Below are 22,706 nucleotides of genomic sequence, written 5' to 3' on the forward strand. Positions count from 1 at the left end.
TTCTTTTGTGTGTTACTGGTTAAATTCTTATAAAATTTGTCATTTTACAGGTGCTATCAATAGCACACCTAACCCATTTTGTGTGTGTGGAGGTGTAGCGTGCTATTGCACGCCTCTACCTAAAAGGCCTGAATGACCCGTCCATATAGGAAAGAAAATTAGAAACTATATGATCATGTGCTCTGCAAACTCTTAAGAAGATACAAGGGTTTAAAATTTTTCCTGACATCAGTAAAAAACAGCCAATGTACACAAAACTTTATCCAGAATTTGTTTACCTATTGCATCTATGTATAGCGTGAAGCTCTGTTCAAGAAAATGTCTCGGATCATGCACTTTTGACAAACGGTTAATGAGATATAGATACAGGTTTCAAAATTTTGCTGACGTCAGCAAAGTTCTTCTCCAAAGAACAAAAAAATTTGTATACTCGTTGCCTTCATCGTAAAAATCTGAAAACACTGATCAAGAAAATGAATAGACTTGTGATGACGTCATCAACGTTTTGATTCCGAAATGGGTTGAGGGACCACGGTTCAGTTTTTTGAGGGTTTCAAAAATAATATTCACTTTGCTGCGCACAGACGGAGACAACTTTTGTATTATCTATTATCTATATTATGATACCCGTATATGTCTGTCTGTCACGCAAAATGGTAACAGCAGTAGCGAGACACACAATATGCATTAATAAACAACGATGAACCCGTGGATGTATTCACGGGCTACCGACTAGTTATATAGATTAGGTCTTCCTTAAAAACTTATTCGTTTACCATTTTCTGAAAAACCTACACATTTTTTTGCAGACTACAAAACGTTTGATGCAATATTTTTCAACATTCTGTTTATATTTCCAGTATTTCACTGATTCACGACCCAAAGGGTTAAACTGTACTTACTCAAATTAATTTTCTCTAAAGTTAGAAGTATAAATAAAAATGTTGCAAGCAAATCTTTCAACAAATGAATAACAAAAACAACAGAGCACCCCGCAATAACACACTTTAAGCAGGTGCCATATTTGTTTATAATGCTCAGTATTAATTGACTGTATTTATGCTCACGTGCTTCAACTTAGTAAAGATGGTGCCAATTTTTGGTGTGACTGTTGTGTAGCGGTCAGCTGCAAAAACATTAGTCTATTTTAAAAACAAGTTAAAGTTTTATAAAAGATAAAGTAACAATTTAACTGACAACATCTTCTGATGATAGCATCAGTCCATAACTAAATATATTAAGCTCTAGCTTATCCCTCGCCCCAGTTTATTGCTTTCTCATTGGTCTAGAAATATTTGCCACAAAAGCTCTGGTGCTAATTTGCGATAAGCATGTGCTCTAATTGGAGTTAATTTTTTAACACATAATGAAAACATCCAGCTAAATATAAGTTTATTTTGATATTTTAATGTCAGCCGGTGCAACGCTTACATTATGCATGCCCCAAAGCTGCAATAAAATTATGAGTCGGAAAACGACAAACGAACATGGCCCACAAGGGTCACAGTGCGAGAATTTTTTATACACTGCGCGAGAATTCTAAAATGTGCGAGAATTTTCTGCTACACTGCGCGAGAAATCTAACTGTTGTGCGCAAGAATTTCGAAACTGTGCGCGAGAATTTATATTTGTGTTAGAAAGTTTCTTATGAAAATCAAATTTATGCTATTTTACAGACCTTGGTCTGAAGTTTATCTGCAGTATCCTGGAACCGAGGTTGAACTCCACCACAGCGCCTCCCATACCATTTATGGAGGATTTATTTAGGTATCTCGGGGTGAGAGCAAAGTTGTTCTGTTTGTTTTCCAAATTCAAAATGGATTCTGTACTCAGACGTTTAGTGAGGGAAGAAGTTAAGGAAGAAGTCAGGAAAGAGGTGAAAGAAGAAATTGAAAGAAGTATTTTGTCAAAACAAGACCAAGACCAAGCTTGTAATGGAGAATCCAGTGATATCAAGAACGAACAGAAGAGACATGGAAACATCACTACCAGATTGAACACTTTGTTGACAAAGATAACCAAAAAAAGTGTTCGTGCTGCTGGCAATGCTTCAACAAATAAAAAGGATATTAGAATCCAAGTAAGGTGGATGAGAGAGGTTGGAGGAAATTGGATAAATGTGAAACAAGCAGAGGGAGGAGGAAGCCGTTTCATTGCTTTAAATCAGGAGAATCAAACTTTCGAGCATTTATTGACCAAAAGTCTGGATGTTTATTTTGGTGTGTGTGGAAAGAACTGTTTCAATGAAGACCGACTAGAAGTGACTGCAAAACTGGAAGATGTTACCGGTACTACAGTCAACTTACGGGACAGTATTCCAGATTATCTTAAAGAAAGGGGTTTGTTTCCATCAAAAACATGGTTTGTTTTGAGAACTAGTTTAAATGATAATGGTCCAGAGGTTGAAAATTATTTTGATTATGATTACAATGATGATTGTAAAATTTGTGACACATGCTCGGGCACTTACTTCAGGTTTTGCATCAGATGTAAGCAAGATAAGGAGTTTGAACAGTCATTGCAGAAAGATAGTCAAAAGAATTCATTTTACTCTGAAGGTGGATCAACATCCGAAGAACCATCCAATGAAAATATTACTGACAGATCTATCGAAAATTTGCGAGAACAACGTATTAAAGCTTTATCTAGTAATTCACCAAAATTAAACTTGGAGAAAGAGTTGAATGTTTTGTCAGCGAAGTTCATGAAAAAAAGTAAAGTAACTTTTAATATCAGAAGAGGATGTGTATTTAATGATATTATGCAAAAAATGGAGGTGTTTTTTTCAGATGCTGAATTGTCTCCTTTCAAGGTAGAATTCACCAGTATGGGTGGTAAGGAAGCTGGTGTAGACACAGGTGGTCCTACTCGTGAGTTAATATCGCTATTTTATCAAAGCACAATTGGTAAACTTACATATGGCCGTCAAAATAATGAATTTTTCATCCATGATCTGCAAAAGTTAACAGAAGATCAATATATGTTTTTTGGAAAATTTGTGTCATTATCTTTATTACATGGTTTATTTTTAATGAAGCTGAATCAGTGCTTTTTATCATTGATAATGGACCATTCTTCTATTTTGTTTTTTATTTTAACTTTTAATACAGCTGTTTCAAATGTATTAAACATTTTGTTTCAAGATTGAAGATTTCAAGATTACATCTGTATTTTTCAACACCAACTTGTTACATTGTTATCTACATAAATTCTGCTACAGCATCAAGTAAAAGAAAGTATATTTCTAAGGCTTGCTGAATTGTACTTGGACGTCCATTTGGGTGTCCTTTCATTGCAAGGACTGTGTCTGCAAATTCAATAAACTCAGGCTTGTTGTCTGCAACAGCAATAGCAAATGTAGGATCGTTGAATTCGCTGATGTCACTAATGTCAACAAATTTCTTGAATGATTTGCTATTGTATAGCTCTGGTATAAAATGTAAGGTATCTGGACGTCCGCGTGGTAGGGTTGAACCTCTGCTCGGTGCAATGATATGTTGATTCCAGCGCACCGCCATATCATCTAAATCTTTTCGAATCAAGTGCATGAAACAAAAACGAGCGCATTGAGCAATCAATACATTGCCACCATCCAAATAGCCCATCCCAGAAAGCTCTGCAAAAAACTCTCTCCACCACATTGGTCTATCCTTGGCCAACTGCGACCAAAAACATTCAATCCTTTGATTGTTCGGAGAGGATCCCACGATGAAACTGCCGAGACCAGCATACTCATCCGTGTGATCAGCCCTCATGCATATCTGAATGGCCTCGATTATGCTGTTCTCGGTCCCGTCGTCGCTTTTTATTCTAGTAGGTAGTTTGTTTAACTGGGTTACAGCTTCTAAGAAATAGTTGGCAACAACTTCTGGTCGTTTATTTGTGGGTCCAACTTCGAGCCAAATTAATCGGCGGGAAAACCCGTCAATACAACCGTGTATACTGAAACCGTAGGGCTTCAGTTTGTCATGCCCGTCCAAGTGCCATAAAAATCTGGTCCAGGTACGCTGTAGATTCGGCGCCTCAACCGTTTCTTTGCGCGACTTTCAACTCCTACTGGATCCAACTCTCTTAAAATTTCCATGACAGATGATCTTCTGGCTGGTATTCCGTTTGCCTTTATGGCCTTCCACAGCTTTCTGTAGCCTAAAAAAAGTAAACAACTGTAATAACAGTTTTCACGCCTGGTAGAAAATGCTTGGGAACAAGACATTAAAAAATTTAAGTCCTGTTCGTATACTCATGCTATAATACCTAGTGACTTTCCACTTCCAGTCAATTCACTTGAAATCGCTTGAATCACTTCCTCTCTGGACTCGTACTGACCAATTGCGTCGTCTCAAGCCCATTTTTCTTAAACTTCTTTTCAATGTTGACAAACTTATGTAAATACTGTGATGAATTGCAAGAAAAGATATTATTTCAAGATTTGTCATGTCTTGAGAGAAGTATTGCGATATCAAAGAATCACGATCACTGTTAACACTCACTGAAATGCATTGCAAGTGCGTTGGTATAGGCATTATGGCTTCGAGCTATGCTTTCAAAAGTCCATGCTGTTTCCATTAAAAGAGAAAAAAAGCGCGAAAGAAAATTAATTTTAAAGACCAGATCGATGATATGTAGGCCTGCGATATTTAAAATATTTTTTCGTCCAGTCTATATAAATTTTCTCGCAATATTTGGAAATTCTCGCGCATTGTTGAATATTCTCGCGCAGTGGACAAAAAAATTCTCGCATAGTTTATAAGCTCTCGCGCAGTGTAGTGGAAAATTCTCGCACATTTTAGAATTCTCGCGCAGTGTATAAAAAATTCTCGCACTGTGACCCTTGTGGGCCATCGTAAACATGTAAGGAGAGCCTTAGAATTGAATTTAAAAAATTGGTATATTGTAAAAAACGTAATGTAAACTTAAAGATTGTATCTTTCTCCACTTGCGTCAATTCCCCCTTGCCACATTTAAATGGTTAATCACTTAAAAATATTTTAAATTTAACCTGATCTTGACAAAAAATACTAATGGTATAAGAGTGATATTTAGTTGTTTTGAAGTGGGGGGTAAGCTTTAAAAAGAGAAGTTAATAGTTAGACAAACAAATTCTAGTTGCTTTTCTATCTGAAATCAGTAAAGTTAGAAGCTAATTTGCCTATGTTGTACTCCATTTTCCATAGCTTAACATAGCATAACATTGAAAACTTATCTAAATATAGCCAGCCTATAGCTATACTTAAAATACTGTGTCCTGTTAAATGCAAAAAAAATACAGTATATAGCTAGCTAGGTACAGGGAAGCACAAGTTAAAATATTTATTACCTAAGCTATTTCAATCACACCCCAATCAAATTTTCTGTAAAGAAGAATTCTGGAGGTTGAATAGCTATATATTCTGGAAGGTTTTCCAGAAAGCAATGCAATATTAATATCTTTTTTAACAGCTATGTTTAGTCCCTTCTGGAGCTTTCTAACAATAACCAGCATGAGAACGGTTTCAAGACTCCCAAAAACGATTGAATATTTCTGCTAGCCTGCAAACCATGCCATGTGATAAAGTGAGAGTACACAGTATCTGTACCACTGGCTGTGCAGCGTCCAGGCTCTGTGCCGTCTCTATCTATATAGATATGACGTACGGAGTGTGGTTTCTATACGGAGTAATACTCCGTATACTTGGAGTAATACTCCGTATAGCTGCTATACGGAGTTTGGTTTAGCTATACGGAGTCTGCCAACGAATGTTCTTAAAGTGAAAATATTGCAACATATGACTGTTTAAAGAACAAGTTAAAAAGACAAGCACGTTATTTTCCTACTTTTTATCCATCGTAAACATACGAGGTATATTGTAGTTATACGGAGTGTGGGAACATCAGTTTGATTGAAAAAAAGGATTATGGCATACAGAGTGTGACATACCGAGAGTATGTTATGCAGAATTCGCTATGTGGAGTATGCAGAATTTGCTATAAGGAGTATGCCATACGGAGTATGCTATACGGAGTGTGACATGCTTACTATACTGAGTGTGACAGGCTTAGTATATGGAATGTGAGATGCTTAGTATACGGAGTGTGACATGCTTACTATACGGAATATGACATGCTTATATATACGAAGTATGCTATACGGAGTGTGACAGGCTGACTATACGGAGTGTGCCATGCTAAGTATGCTTAGTGTGACATGTTTGGTAGGAACAGAATTCGATGTATTGTTAATAAGTTAGGGTTTACAATGGCTGGTATAAAAGTACACAATTTTAAAGTTACATAATAACACAATTTTCTAAACTGGAATAGCTCAGAGTAAATTTTTAATAAGAATGCTTGGTTTAGACTTCGACGCTCATGCTGCATTCGCTAATGTCTAGCCAAACCAGTCTCAGCATTATACTCGCGACGCAGACAAAGCTGTCTGCGCCGCTCGCGGCTTTGAGATATTTAAATATTTCCGTCTATATGGAGTAAACATTCCGCTCCGCGTGGCGCTGGCGGAAATCAATAATGAATCAAGAAAAAGTTAGATCAAAATAAATATTGAACAACATGAGAAGAACATATTTATTATTTTATGCTACTGAACGCATGAAACAAATTAATATTTTTCTGTGAGTAAAGATAAAGAAAGTAAAGTTCATGAATAAAGATGAAGCCACCATATTGCGCGTTCGGTGTGTATATTTATTCAAATTTGGCGCCATCTTACATAACAAACTTCATTGTAAAAATGGGACTCAAAACATGAAAAAATTGTTGGTAATACCAGATATTTCTGAAGTTCAGAGAAGTTCAATCGAAGGTTTTAAAATGCTGTTACTATTATAGTACGTAAAATGTTCTTGGTATCTCAAGTTAGAGATCTTATTTTTGATGTTTACTGGTCAGTACAGCCAAAACCCACTTATTTTCATTCCATACAGCCACGAAAATTCTGTAATGTTGTTTGAGTCATGAAATATAGTTATTTATTTATTATAGTAGCTACCTTGTAGATTTCCGACTTAGAAATCTATATTTTTTTCTCTCGCTAAAAATTGATTTTCTGGCCGCCAAAAAAATAATTTTTTGTTCGTCGTATTAAAAAACGCTGCAACCGCAAGTTACTACAAGGAAATGTATCACAACTCGACAGTTTTTTTTTAAAATTCATAATTCTGAGTTTTGAAAGACCTAGCAGCCACCAAACCACCTTCAGCATTTTACAATGCTGGACTTTTCCAGAACATGTGCCAATACTGCACATTGAACCCAAGATTTTCTTCCGCAACTCGAAAAGTTTTACAGTTGTTGTCAGAATAACTTAAGGGAGAATACAAGCCTTCTGTTTAATTTCATTGTTCTATTTTTTCCACTTTTTAATTTTTGTAAACTTTTCAGAAGCATGACACTGGGGTATAACACACATGTAAAAATTACATTTAAAAAAAAATACGTTCGTGGCAGTATAAAGCTATAGTGAAAAACCATACTCCACAGCTAAAGTAACAGAGTGCATACGTAAAACACATTAAGTTTGTGGCAAAATTTAAAGCCTGGATGCTTGATAATTTTATATTCGATGGAAGAAGATCTAAATATAGCAGGTAGATTTATTTTCTCATTGTAAATGTTTTAACTGTCAGAATTAACATAGAAATCCTTATGTGATATCATTCTCGTATTAATTAATTAGGGAAAAGATAAAAGTCAGAATTTACACAAAAATTGCGCACAAGGAAAAAATATAAAAAATAAAAATCATGTCGAGAATATATACAAAAAACAGACAAATAATTATAGATTCCTATGCAGCATATCTTTATACAAATTCTTCTGTAGACGAAAAAAAGGACAAGACAAAAACAAAATTCAATTTTAGGAGTGTAGCTTAAACGTACATAACCGAAAAAAAAAACAATCGCGCAAGAATCCCACAAATTACTTGTCAGTACACGCGATCGGAAAAACAGACGCAAGTGATTTAAACGTAAGCTATATATAAGCAATAAAATCGGTCTGCTTCGCCGTCAGTGTGGTCGAATTCGGTTTTGTTTTGATCATGTGTTGATTATAAGCAGTTTGAGCACGTGGTCTCGTGCTACTGTTCAACTGTTGCGAGGACGTTGACGTGTGATTCACGTGGTTTCGCGAGGGCATCACCCTTACCTTATCCACGTTATTTAAGTCGATTAAATTAGATTTACTTAGAAGTTTTGGCGAGGGCGTCGAAGCGGGACTTTGGGACGATGATGAAGTGTTGGAATTAGTAAATGCTTGGTTAGATAGGGCAGACGTGCTTTTAGAGATAATATAACGCGTGTTGTTTTGTTGCTGTTCTTGAACGCTATGCTCAGGCGTGACATTTAGAGTTTTCGGTCTCTGTGGTTTCCCTTCGTATCTCGCCAATTCGCTGTCAACCGGTGAAACGTGCCGGATAGGAAACGCCGATTTTGATTGTTGTCGCGAGTCGTAATCTAAGTGGTTATCCATTGAGTTTCGTCGATAGCGGTTTGCCGCCTGTGTGAAGTCGTGCTGATTGTCGCGAAGGTGTACTGTATCCTGCTCTGAATACTCAGTAAAAGATTGTATTTGATCTGGAGAAGTTTGCAACAAATCTACTGTCGATAAATTATACAGCACTTGTCTGCTGCTACTGTAACTATCGCTGTCGTTGGGCTTCCGACGATATGTGCCGTAAATATCGACCGATTGTTGTGACGACGAACGAAGATTGCCGTTGGCATGCATCTTTCTGTGGTAAGTAGCCGGCGTAAGTGAGGTTCCTTCGCGACCAGTTATGCTGTCTTTTTTCTCCTTAGTTTCTTTTGTTAAAGTGAACTCAGCGTCGTTATCAAACGCTTCTAAAATATCTATTCCGCAAACTGCGGCTGCTAATATTCCTGCTTGACATATAGCTAAATACCGTATTCTTGGTGAGCGTGCAGGAGAAAATGCACTCTCCGCTGGAAAATGTTCAGCCGGTAAACTATCACCTAAAATGTTAGGTAAATATTAACAAGGTTTTAGGGTTTTGACACTGAATACGACGGCAAGTACAGCAAAACTTTCTTCATATGAAAAACATACGTGACAAAAAATCTTACTTAGCTCTCTAAGAGTTTGTGATTCCGTGTCCGAACGGTTTAATTCCATGCCTAAATTCGGAAAGGACGATGAACGACCATGCCCCTGCACTGTATTTCCACCACTGGTGTATAAGCGAGAACGTGCCTTATCTTTTCGACGTTTTTCTTTTTCTTTTTGGTAGTTAGAACTAGGTCCCCAGGTTCGGGGACCCTTTTTGTTATTTTGCTTTTGCCGCTGCTCTTTCTCAACTAAAGATGAAATATACATAGACAGTTAAAACGAATTTAACCAACCCAGAAAAAGATGTTTAAATTCGTATAAACTAGATTCGAATTGTGTGACAAGGAAACCTATATTTACTATATTATGAATTTTGTACTTGACAAAGTCATAATAAACCACTTACGCGAGAGAAGACGCAATCGTTGCGGCCCAGGGGACTTCGGTGCATTAAACAGTTCATTCAACGGACCCTCTCCACCATCCGTTGGTGTTGTGGTGACAGTAAATTTGTGTCGAAAGGCTAAACAGAAACATGTCATTTGAAGGTTACGATTCTTCCTTCACCTCAATTGTAAGACGGGTTTGAAATATTGAACGAACTGCATCAGTTATTTGTTAAAAATAAGAGACGCCAATCAATTCTTTAAATTTTAGGAGATTTTAAGAAAATTACAAATAGAGCAGTCAACGACAAAAGTACATCAGCTGTAGATCTATCCAACAAAGCAGAAAAACTTGTTTTACCGTTTGATAATTTTATCGGGGCAAACAATGCAAGAAATTTTTTTAGCGCTTTCGCGATTTTTTTTTTTTTTTTTTTTAAAAACTAATATTTTCAAATTATGGATTCGCAAAATGTTGATCCACGAAAATACATTTTTTCTCTAAATTACTGCGTCATTTTTTAAAGTAACTGACCCTAGTTTAATTTTTATCCAGATAAGAGGAAAGGAAAAAAATAAATTCTATTTAGTTATTTTTTCCCCCCTTTTAATGTAACCCAGTAACTATGCTTTTTTCGCGGACATCAACATTCAGTTTCTCTCATACATAAGCTTAGACGCAAAGATGTGGCCAAATTTTGCCCTCTAAAATGATAGCGGAATTTATTATGTTTATTTTAGTGAGTAAGACCATTCTCGCTCACAATGATCACGTGAGTAAAGAACAATAGAAGTAGCTAATCAAAAAGCGCAGTCAGTATTTTGACCGCAGGAAAGTCGTTTGCGACCCAGAGTAATTTTCCTACTCTAACTGTTCCAATTTCCTGTAGTAAAAAATTAATTTAGAAAATTTCTAAGTTTGTGATCTCCTGAAAATGTTTTTGCCTTGTATTTTTTTCTTGCATTGCTCTCTCCGATTAAAGCTAGATGTTACGGTATAATTAGAAAGGAAATGAATGCAAACAAAGAAACAGCATGGTGAAAGAACGTAGATGAAAAATATTTCAAACCTACCTGAAGGAGCGCTGATGCTTGTTTTTCCAGACGAAAGGATGTTCCAAAGCCTTTGTTTCTTCTTTGCACGTTTATTTGGTACGGGCATGATCTGTGTTTGCGTCTACAGGACAAAGGGAGAAAATGAACTGCAGAGTTGGTAAATATGAAGGCCTATTGTCGTTAAGAGACATTAGGTAACCTTTACATGGACCCGAAATGAGTTTCACCTGAAATTAGATTTCAAACCGCTATGAATTAACTGTTTACATTGAGTTTTTCATATGGGGTTTGTGTGAACTGCAAGTGCGCCATAACTTGTACACATTCGCAATAAATTTTTGAACATACTTAATAGTTTTGTACAATTGCGCAATAGTAAATTGCAATAACATGAATATTTTAAGGGCGAAATTAAATTTTATTCTGGTCTTTTAGACCAAAATAAAATCAACACCGAAATGAGTTTCATTTCGCCCGGAATCATGTAGCTGGACATTTATAAGACCGAAATAAAACTTTATGTAAAGGATGCCTTAGAAAATCTAAGCTAATGTCATTCTTTGCGTTAATTTTATATTAAGAGTCAAGAAATACCTGAACAGCCATGACAATTTCGCGTTCGAGTAACATTCGCTCTCGTTCTTGTAGTTCTATTTCTTTCGATTTTAAATGCTCTTCCAAGCGACGCTGGTCGTTCTGAATTTTCACCAACTCCTCTTCGCGACTGGAAATTTCCTTTTCCCGTTCTTTTAGTTCTACGAAAATAATTTCAATCTCGCCTTTCCACTTATCCTGCAGAGACCTGAACGAATCGATAGCAGTACGGGGGAAGTCTGAGCGAGCGATCTTCTCCAGTGAAACCAAGATATCGGGAAATCTCGGCCTGTCGTGAGGATCCGGTTGCCAGCAATCTAAATTGCAAAACAAAATAGAGCGGCTACAATTAGTGAAGAGAAATCTTTAATAACACACTGAAACTACTCGTACAAAGATCTTTAATAACACACTGAAACGACTCGTACAAAGATCTTTAATAACACACTGAAACGACTCGTACAAAAACAAACAAAAAAATCGCTGTGTGAACACGATGACAAATCACGTTGCTACTTCATCAGAGATAAATACCAATAAATGCTCTAATATACAATCACGTATCAAAAAGACTAGCTTTTCACACACAAGGCACTTAACATCGTCACTTCTAAACTCAACAATTTGCAGCATGCTATTCCAAATGTATTTGGCTTTATGCATTTTAAGGAGTACTTGATTATTCTAAAAATAAGAAAGCCACACTCACAGGTTTTAATACGAGAGCTTAATAACAAAACATGATAAAAAATGTTATAATTTATCTTTTTAAATATTTAATACTAGCCGGGAAACTCATGGTTGAAACGCCGGGTAAGGCATAAGTAACTCTGTGACCTGGTGTTAATAAAGCACTTAATTCAGCCGTAAACTGTGCCGTACATCCGGGTGGAGGGCTTTAGAACAGGTACACAGTTGTCGTCAATCGAGTTTACCGCACAGAACATTAAATATGGTTAATCGGGTGTAATATATTTTTAACTTTCCCGCAACGATAGTTGAAATAAAAATAGAATTTACAGAGTTGTGGTCCCGTCACAGCAAAAACAATCGGTCAATATTTTTTTATTTTGCGCAAAAAGTTTCCCGTGAAAGTTGAAAAATTAATACAATGGGCTGAGCGGTTTGTACATGTAAACCGTGTTGCACATCCGTACAGGCGTAATACACTTTAAAAAAAAAATGATCTCAGCTTCGGTTTAAATAAAAACACAGGAAATAGCCCGTCGTTACCCCTTCCAGCTAAAAAAATCACGCAGCAATTTTATTTTGCGGAATAAGTTTTCATGACAGAATTTTATTGCCAGATGTAGCTAAAGAGCTACCTAGATAGCCAAAACCCCAACATAAAAATAAATAATGTTGGCTAGGATAAAAAGCTCTTATACCAAAAAATACTTTAAATAATAGGAATAAGGCTAGCTCCCTTATCAGCAGGGGTCTTAAAATTGGTTTAATTAAGATTTATACATGGCTAGAAAACGTGATGATATATTTATCTTAACATGTATATAAAAAATGCGGAATATAAATTTTCCTATAGATACAAAGCATTTAGAAGGGAAAAAGGTGAAGAGGAGACCTACAAACCTGACAGCAGTACTTCCAAATAAAAATGGGCTGCTAGAGCTTTTTTTCCTTTAAATTTGCCCGTAGCAACAAAGTGGAAAAGATATATATCGCATTTGATATTCGTGTTTCCGTCTTTCTAAATAAGTGGGGGTCCGCGCAGAGACAGACAAAACACGGCTATTATTAAAGAGATTAAGGAAATCTTTATCCAGGGGCAAATAGCTTATTTTACCATGTATGGCATACCACTTTCACAAAGGCGTTGTAAACAACTGATTCTTAAACATCTTTTCTTTTATCCGACTCTTTTGATTTTGTTAATAAACTGAGTATAAAAGATTGTAGGTTCAAGAAGAATTATAACGTCTATGCTTTTATCACTTTATGATGATTAGGTTTTCATGTTGCCAAAAGACAAAAATAGATGGTGAATGCATTGCCCCAAACCTTCTTTATGAAGCAGTACGATTGTTTTGGTATGAGGGAGGCAATGAAATAAACTTCCATATAAATTTAATTTTTAGATGCTTTATCACCATACATTATAATAAAAAAGGTTAATTAAGGATTTATTTGTATGACATACCTTCCATCAATAGTTTAAAGCCATTCGGGCACGTTGTAGGTACAGGGAGGGTCAATTTGTTCATGGCCACACCATAAGCTACTGCTAAGTTTTCAATGCCATGATAGGGTATTTGTCCAGTGAGTAACTCCCATAAAACAACGCCATAACTAAAACAGACAAGTTGAAAATCAACAGCAGACCAGATGCTTAAAAGCTAAAAAGTGTAGTTCAATCGTTATATAATAACAGTTTAGTGGTTTTTACTTTAAGTGCTTTTTGTGAATTAAGTAACACATAACTTTCAATCTTAAAACCTAGAAACAAAAGTAAGGATAGCAAGTAGAGTCAAAGAGAAAATTGGCTATTTTTTTAATGATTCTTGTTGCAACTATAAAAGAACTATATGAAAAATAAAGGAGAATTTCGGAAAACATTTTTTTTTTAAAAAAAAGACTCGATTTAGTTGTAAAATGATATAAAATAATGCTATTTTTGAACGATTTTTTTAACTTAAAGAGAGAATATTTAAAGTCAACAAAAAATAGCACAACTCTCCACTGAATGAATCTTTTCACAAAAATTAAATGACAGAGAAGTAAGAACTAAGGAGAAATATGGGCAGCACAGCTATATTTGTAAAATTACAGGGTTCCCACTCATTTTGCAAGTAACTTTTTTAGGATAATTTGGAGAATTTATGGGAATTTTAGCTGTTTTTTAGGAGATTTTTCCAATAAGCGGGGGAAAGACACACAAATTTAGGAGATTTTAGGAGAATTTGAATTAGTGACAAGGGTAACTTAGCTAATGTTAATAAATATTTCTGACTTATATTCCGCAAAAAAATCCATTATACAAATAGAGTTTCATAAATAAGTTGTTCTCTAAAAAATTTAGGAGATTTTTGAAGTTTGCAAAAAATCAGGAAATTTTAGGATATTTTAGGATTATTTAAGAGGATTTTATTATTTTAGGATTTTTTAGGATTCTTAGGAGGCGTGGGAACCATGGATTAAGAAGTTTTTCTTATTCAAGGATTTTAAGGGACTTGAAGGAGTGGTAACTTGACTACAATGTTATTTTCCAAACAGAAGCCTAACAGTTTGTTTCACAGATACTTCGTTAAATAAACTTCAAATAATTTACATGGGTACTCGATTGTATATTTATTTTGATTGGAAGGCTCGGTTAAATACTGCTACTTAAATACTTGCTTCAAATCCAACTTAAGTTTTTAAACACGCACACACAAAAAAAATTGTGCATGTAATTCAGACAACTGAAAATGCAATTTGAAAAAAGGGTATAAATTCACCTTTCCTAAAAAATTTACCTATTAAAAACACTCTAATTTAATCAATTAGTTTATTCAAAAATAAAACATAGTATAAGTAACATTCTTGTAAGACTGGGGTGCTCAATCTGCTTTTATGGTATCAAATTCAGGGTTTAGATGTCAAGCTCCTACCTCCACACATCACTTGCTTTTGAAAACATCGAACTTCGAATAACCTCTGGAGCCATCCATGGATACGTACCCGCTGTGCTCATTTTTGTTGTGTGGTTCATTTCTCTGGCCAAGCCAAAATCAGTTATTTTTAGGACTCGTCGATCAAGAGTTTCTTCAACTGTCTGACTGATAAGAACTAGAATAATAGAAGAAATAAGACTTGTATATTTTTCAAATCATGGACAGTTTACATGATGTCTTTCAGGTTATTATTTTCCAACAGATAAAAAAATCACTTTATAAACTAATTTTAGACAAGGATATTTTTGTAAAATTCACATATCCAGAAAAAGTTTTATCTAGTCAAGAAATGTACTTTGCCACCGGAATTAAAAATTGATGTCTCATAAAAAAAGTGTACCAACTTTTTCCTTTACAAAAATTTTTATTCTGGAAAAAGAGCTGTCTTACATAGCAGTACAGGGATTCAATATCAACCTCAATTTAGGCAAGTCTATAGGATGGTTCATCAGGCCTGGTCAAGAGACGCGTGCGATCGCACACGCACACGCCCACACACGCGCAAAAAAATTTACGCAAGCGATTTATCACTCACGTAAGAGAATTTATCAGAATTTTCTAGAGATCCTACGATATATTTTTCTCACATTTTAAGAGAATCTACCAAATAAGCACCACCAAAAACACAAAGCTTATGAAGAACAATCGTGTTATTATGAAGAACATGAGCTAAAGAGAACATTAAGGTCGGCCCCTTTCATTCATACTGACACTCTTATGCTCGGCTGGTGCATTACACTGAGACTGGAACGAAAGACGGAAGACCATTTGGAACCATGCCACAAGTCATTCGTCGTCACAGAGAACACTGCGAGAAAAGTGCGCACCCATGCAAGTTAAATATAACCAGAACATGGGAGAGGTTAGGTGCGCTGTACTTTAATAAAGCTTTCAGACTAATGTTCTCGTGATGTAATTCCAAAGAAAAAACATGTTGAATAAAGTTTTAAAAATATAGCAAATCTGCCAACACATCATCGCGTTCTATTCGATTCGTAATAATAATAAAAAAATTGTATATTGTATTAAAAAGAAGTCCAGAAGTTCTTTCTCCCACACGACACAGCAGGCAATAAGTCAGCCCTGCCCTCGATTTTGTGAGGAAAGACATTCTGCAAAGACTCTAACAATTGAGTCTCCTGTACAGTTTTTCTCCATGTTAAACTGTGCTGGTGATAAGCATTTTCGAAGCATGTCACCGGCGACTTCTGCGTTATACAACCTAATGATGCCCTAACCTAATAAGTTCATCTAGAAACATAAAAAGCCAGTTGGCAGTTAACTATTAACCTAACGAAGTTCACCATCCAGAAGGTATGTCGATAAGACTTGCACTCCATTTTCATTTGTCATCGTCTTAGGAGATCAGTGCATCGAATTTATGAGAGGTCTAGCCCTGATAAAAGGTGAATGACGAAAGATATTGCCAGCTGAACAATTTCATTACAAAAAAATATTGCCGACGCAAATCAGTTGTAAAAAAATTCTAAGTTTAAGGGCTCGATCGAGCATTTTTGTAGATATTTTTGATCAGCGACGACTGGATTATTTTTAGTTTTATTTTACATATCAAGCATGTGCATGTCGTAACTTTGTGTTTCATTGACCACTCACGCAAACTATTTTGCACAAGCTTTTGTGATCGCACGTGGATCGCTCACGCAGATTAATATACGTGAGCGATTTAGAGCTCGCGGGAGTACATTTTCCCAACCGGGCCTGGTTCATACTTGTGACACAGACGCAAACACAAGCACAGACACAAACACAAAAAAGACTGTGTGAACACCTTCGACACAGCAGTAATAAAACACTTTTCAAAGCTGCTTTATGCTGATTCTTTACCATCAATTCTGCTACAGCGTGGTAAATTCTATTTTCTCGTTATTCTGTTTTCCTTTTCCTTTTTCTTTGGTAATTATAACATATTATAATAATAATAAGTCAAATTTAATTCTTATATATGTCTTCTTTATGCATTATCCGTGTTTGTTTTCTTGCGTTTTCATGGTCTAGTGTTTAAATTAACATTGCACATGCATGTTGCTTGCGTTTGCACTTATGTGTTAATGTGAACCATGCTTTCAAGCCACACCACTCTTTCATACATGTTTTTTGACAGGATTTTTATTTTTCAATTCAAAGTTGGCTGTTGAGGACAAAATTTAAATTTTTAGCTTTTTGATTTTTGAGCCTGACCACTGTTATTTAACTTTGACGCAAATCTCAGCATTGACTCTTAGCAAGTGGCTAAAAAAATGTGTACTCAAAGAAATCTAATGAAATAAAGAAGACATAATATTGAGTGACCAGAGTGAAATGGTTCTAGTGTAAGAAAATCAGACATGGTATATATAGGAATTAAAAAATAACAACAAACAATGTCTGCCATACTTTCCCTGACAATGATCATTTAGATAATAAAAAAGTTAAATAAATAGCATTCTTGACATAATTTGTGTGTAACCTCTATTAAAAAAATAACCCACAACATTATTATCACAACAGAAGAAATAAAACTTAGAAATAAAAAAGTTTTTATTGGAGCTCAAAATAAGCAAACATACAAGGAACTTTGTTAAGTTATAAGACATACCACAAATAATTTCTTAATCCACAGAGGCTTATTTGTCAGAAATGATTTTAAAGATGAGGACTTACTGGAAGAGCTTATTAGGGCTGAACAAATTGGGAACTTGTGGATCTCACATTCAATATTACAAAACAATAACATATCTTATTGACAATAAAAAAGCATATAAAGCAAAAAAAGTATTTAATATCAGCACAATAACATTAAAAGAATGTCCCTTAATCTTAACTTGTTCAATTCATTTGTTTTTAATTTTTTCCTTAACTTTTGTTATGAAAGCCTAAAGGTAGTTGTAATGCTCTGATTGATTTTTAATACTGACATGCAATTGTAATATTACTTTATAAAATAATGTGTCTCTCCCAAGAAATTCTAAGAACTTAAAGGTAATAAATTTTAGAAGGAATGAAACTTACTGCGGGTTTTGCTGAGAACTACAAATATTAATTTCCTCAAAACTTAAAAAAGAATTCTGTCCTTGCCTTTTGTTAGCTTATTTATAGTAAAGATATTCATAATTTGGAAATTTTTAGCCCATATTTTGCCACAAAGTATCACATTCATTCTTGTTTGTTTTTTAAAAGAAATTAAAATCCTACATCAATTTTATGATTTTAAACACAGAGACTTAATTCTCAGAAAATGTAAACATTTTTCATCTGCAAAAATAAAACACTTCAAAATTTCATGAAGTAGTTTCAGAAATACATTTATAGTTTAATGCTTTGATCCAAGCCTATTTACCTCCTTAAACGAGCCCCTACTTTCAATAAAAAATATTTCATATGAGTGCTCCCTCTCATATAAGCATCCCTTCTTTTTTTAAAAAAAGCTGCCCACTCAATACCGCAACAAATAAATGCTGTCATGACTTCTTTATAATTTGTTCCCATAAATGTGATGACTAATCAAATTATCTTGCCATAATGCAATGTTTGGAAATGACATTTAAAATCTATTGAAAATTATCCCCATACTTCATTCAGAGATGAATGAAAAGTTTGCTGTAGTATTGTTGTTGTCTTACATTCTGACAAAGGCAAAAACTTCATTAAAACTGCCTTGGATTCACATGGCTGAATTATTCAGTGTATATATCAGTTTGTCAGTCAAATAAATCATAGCTCTAAACATGTTCTTGTTTACATTTATAAGCACTATGTAATATTGCAAAAAATATTCACAGCAAATTATTCAAGTGCCTGTGTGTAAATCTGGTAAATTTTTCAGACATTCAAAAAAGTCACACACCTTAAAAAAAAAAAAGACAAAAGACATATAGCCCTAAAGTCAGATATTCGTTTTACAATGTTACAACAACACCCACTGCAAAAGTGTGCAAAATTAAACAATCTCTGGGAAAAGTATTTGTTGATTTACAATTAAAACCATTTTCCCACACAAATTTCAGATCAATATTACCAACACTTTACCTTTACATGGAGAAGCCCATTTCCACACACATATAGTCGTAATTATATCTTGACAGGAAAAATTGACTTTGGGTTTAAACTAATCACACACCATATATAATAATAATAATATGGATGAACAATGTATTATATACTTTTTAAATTTGCAGTATGGATTAGTTCCTCATTCCTAAAACTTACCTCCCGTGAAAACAAGTTGGTTTCATAAGAAGGAACTTAAAAGGTTGTTTATAAATATTTTACCTTTGGGTAAAATCTTTATTGGTTTTTGAGATATAGGGCTTAAAAGTTAAGCTAATTATGTGAAAATATGACATCAAAAGTTAGATCCTGAGAAACAATTGCTGGTATGAATAAAAAAAAGGATAACTAAACATAAATATTCCTGTAAATATGTTCAAAATATCAAACTGGATAGGTACAAACATACTTGCATCACCACATACCTTAATAAACCCTAAAACCTCATCTTGCATAACTAGCCTTTCAAATATTGAGGGATATACCCTGTTTATTATTTCCAGGGCTATGGCTTAGATGGGGATTCCCAGAGTATTTAATGCTCATTTTGAGCCATGCAGACAACTCCCTGCAACATGGGGAGATGGCCCCCACAGTGAGCCATCTCCCTAATTTCGCTCACATGGCAGAGGTTAACTCAGGGCTATTGTACAATAAACCAGGGCTATTGTAACATTCACTTGTCCATATTGAATCATCGCTGTTATTTATATCAAATACATGATGCAATGCATTAACTAGCATAAGTATTAAAACTTATTAAAAAGTCAAAAAATCTTTAGAACCTGTAAGGATTTCCAATGAAATAGAGATTCTAGACAACTTTTCAAGATCTTTCACTTGTTTTTTCTGTGGAAAGTTAGCTGTAAGGTTTTTCGTAAAATATGTGCCATGCATTTCATTTCACACAATTTAAAAGCTAAATTTTAGTTTCATTCACAAGAAACAAAAACCATATATATGCACTTCCACCATCTAAAATATTTTGTGCATTCTTTCTTTCTACAGCTTTCACTTGTTTTATTTATCTTGATATATTACATAATCCCAAACAATTCCCTGACAAAACACAATTTTGCAGTAACTTTTGCAGAACACTAGCTTTTAAACTATACAATAACCAGAATAAGAACAACTCCATTAGACTGCTAAAGTGTGTGTTTCACTACAAATCCCACCATTTTATATTTTATCAAAAAGATGTCCTCAAAGTTCTCTCTCCTGCACATAACAGGCAGCAAGACCTGACTTGGTTTTGACAGAAGATGTTCATTGATGACCCTGTTGTAAAATTTCCTGTACAGTTCTGCCTTTGAAACTGTTTGAGTTGAGCATTTTTCTGTAATAATACAACTCCACTAAAGAGTGTCTCCTGCAAGATGTTTAAATTGTTTGGTGAGAAAATGGCTTCATTTCTTTTGCTCTCACAAATAGTATTGACACAAAATCAAATTTTCTAAATTCCCTACACTGCACATGTCTCTCCAAAGATAGATAGATAGATGTGCATATTTTACATGGCTAGCCTCACAAATATCGAGGGATATACCCTGTCTATTATTTCCAGGAGGGGCCATGGCGTAGATGGAGAGTCCTAGAGTATTTAATGCTCATTTTGAGCTACGCAGACCAAATTAGAGCCCGCGCTCTACTAGACAACTCCCGGCAACATCCAACGGCCCACACAGTGTGCCATCTTCCCAATTTCCCTCACATGGCTTGGGTTAACCCGGGGCTATGGTAACATTCACTCGCCCATGTTGAATCGCCGTCAAGAAGAATCGAACCCCGGTCTCCCGCACAGAGTACGAGAGCTATAACCACTAATCTACGGCACCAAAAGAAAATAGAATAGTAGAAGCAGGATATAAAAACATTTTCTTGCAGAAACCACGTCTTTTATAGGACCGGTATGCAAAAGAAAATAGCAATCAAACATTATGTAAACATTTTCATAGTAACATTTACTGGTACTACTACTGGTTCACTGCTGTTTTGCGAACCAGTAGTTTTATCGAATTTGTTTATATTATGCCATCCATAATTAAAAGTTCATCCATTGTCAAGTGCCACATTTAGGATTTTTGCCAGTGATATTGCTGGTTTTTGCTTAGATTTAATACTCTTGTGAAAAAAAATTATTAATTTTCTTATTCTTGAGGATCAAGCATCATAGAGTAAAAAAATCAAAGTCAAAAACCACTAATTAGGGCTAATACAACTTCCACAAATGGAAGATGTGGAAATCAAGGTTGAAAGAATTCATTTTATTCACCAAATATCTTTCCAACACCATCCTGCATTTCTATTTAAAGCTTTAAAATTACGATGTACGTACTTCTTAATGGCCTAACATGCTGTCATATTCTAACATAGTTGATATGGTAACATGTAAGTTCTAACCAAACACATGAAGCGATTTCCGAAATATAATAATCCTACCCTATTACTCAGTTAATAACATCCAATATCTACAAAAATACTTACTATTGCTAGATTTTAAGTCTCTATGAATAATTTGTAAAAATGCTTCATTATGTAAATATTGCATTCCTTTTGCTATTTGTAAAGCCCAGTTTAATAATACTTCAGGTGGTAATTTTCTAGATTGCAAAACTCTGTTTAAAGCACCTCCTGCAGCAAATTCCATAACTAAGCACAAGTTTGGTGGTTTACGACAAACTGCTAGTAATGCTACAATATTGGGATGGGAAAGCATGGCAAACATTCTTGCTTCCTTTTCAACATTTGTGACAGCTACTTCAGGATCGTCACTAGCATCGATACGTGCCACTTTCACTGCACATTCCTGTTTTTCCCATATTGATCTGTAAACACGCCCAAATCCACCTACGCCTATTAGTTGTTTTAAATCTAACGTTTCAAATTCAATTTCTGGAATTCTACGATTATCAACAGGTGTCCTAAAAGAACTATGTTTGTGTATAATATTTTTATTTTGTTCTTCTAATATAACATAATTTGCTGGAAATACACCAACAGTTATTTCTCCCTGCTTTTTACCAAGCCACCAGCCATCATCACCACTTATTTCTTTGTCTTTTGAGATAACCTCAATAATGTCTCCAACTCTTAATGTCAACTCATCCTCTTCTTTTCTGTCGTAAAAATAAATCACAGTAGCATACTCAAAATTTTCAGGATTTAAAGTCAAATTACTGCGACTTGCACTGGTAACAATGTTAGATGAGTCTTGACCAATCATTGCTAGTGGCAATTTACCAATCGAGTGGAAATGTAATGATAGTTAATTTCAACCATTTAGTCAGCTGGTTAACTTGATAACCAGTAAATACCCATATACTCATTAACAACAATTTCTCTTCGTAAAACGCTTGATTTGTTAGCTACGACATTCGTAAAAATGCATGTTTTTATTTTTAAATAAATGTTGATGTATTTATTAACTCTTGATTATAAAGAAACTTGAAAAAATGCTGTGTTTAAAAGCTAGTTATGCTTTTGTGTAAATAGCTCCCCAGAGTTCAGTATTACCCTAGTGTGTATGATTTGAAGATTTGTTGCGGAAAAAAATATACAGTGTTTGATGACGGAGAGCATAAAAAAGTTCTCGGCTTTTTATATAACGCAACTGAGTATTTTTTATCTCCTTTATAGCGCACTAGGTTTTCTGCATTATTCAAAATGGCTGCATGCCGGCCGGGAAAACAGCGCATATCCAGCACCCAGGTAGCAACCAGCGGAAAAGCTTGGATTTTTATATGTATTTTTTCTGCTTCTTTGAAATCATAAAACCGCATAAGTTTGATCTGTGATTTGGATAATTACGCTGTTGATAAAATTGTTTTTAAAAAAATCGATCCCACCAGCGATCGATCCATCCACCCAAAAAATCTATAATAGA

At 34.9% G+C, this 22,706-nt stretch overlaps 2 protein-coding genes across 3 annotated transcripts in view; both read right to left on the bottom strand.

Annotated features, from left to right (window-relative positions):
- The window catches only part of LOC130656491 (bromodomain adjacent to zinc finger domain protein 1A-like), a 44,032-nt gene extending 40,239 nt beyond the window's left edge, over window positions 1–3,793 (bottom strand). For both annotated transcript variants that reach the window (XM_057459355.1, XM_057459354.1), the window contains exon 1: window positions 3,320–3,793. In XM_057459355.1, coding sequence (XP_057315338.1) covers window positions 3,320–3,523 — 204 coding nt within the window. In that variant the 5' untranslated portion in view covers window positions 3,524–3,793. The remainder of the gene's footprint in view (window positions 1–3,319) is intronic.
- Window positions 3,794–7,437: 3,644 nt separating this feature from the next.
- On the bottom strand, window positions 7,438–22,362 carry LOC130656492 (mitogen-activated protein kinase kinase kinase 9-like). The gene is made up of 8 exons (XM_057459356.1): window positions 21,308–22,362; window positions 14,711–14,888; window positions 13,261–13,409; window positions 11,103–11,419; window positions 10,527–10,629; window positions 9,473–9,589; window positions 9,084–9,314; window positions 7,438–8,972 (listed from the first exon to the last, which is right to left on the bottom strand). Exons 1-8 carry the CDS (start codon window positions 22,044–22,046, stop codon window positions 7,972–7,974), a joined length of 2,835 nt encoding a protein of 944 aa, XP_057315339.1. The 5' UTR covers window positions 22,047–22,362; the 3' UTR covers window positions 7,438–7,971.
- Window positions 22,363–22,706: the final 344 nt, after the last annotated feature.

The sequence above is a fragment of the Hydractinia symbiolongicarpus genome, chromosome 9 (assembly GCF_029227915.1).
Source record: "Hydractinia symbiolongicarpus strain clone_291-10 chromosome 9, HSymV2.1, whole genome shotgun sequence".
NCBI classification, from domain to species: Eukaryota; Metazoa; Cnidaria; class Hydrozoa; order Anthoathecata; family Hydractiniidae; genus Hydractinia; species Hydractinia symbiolongicarpus.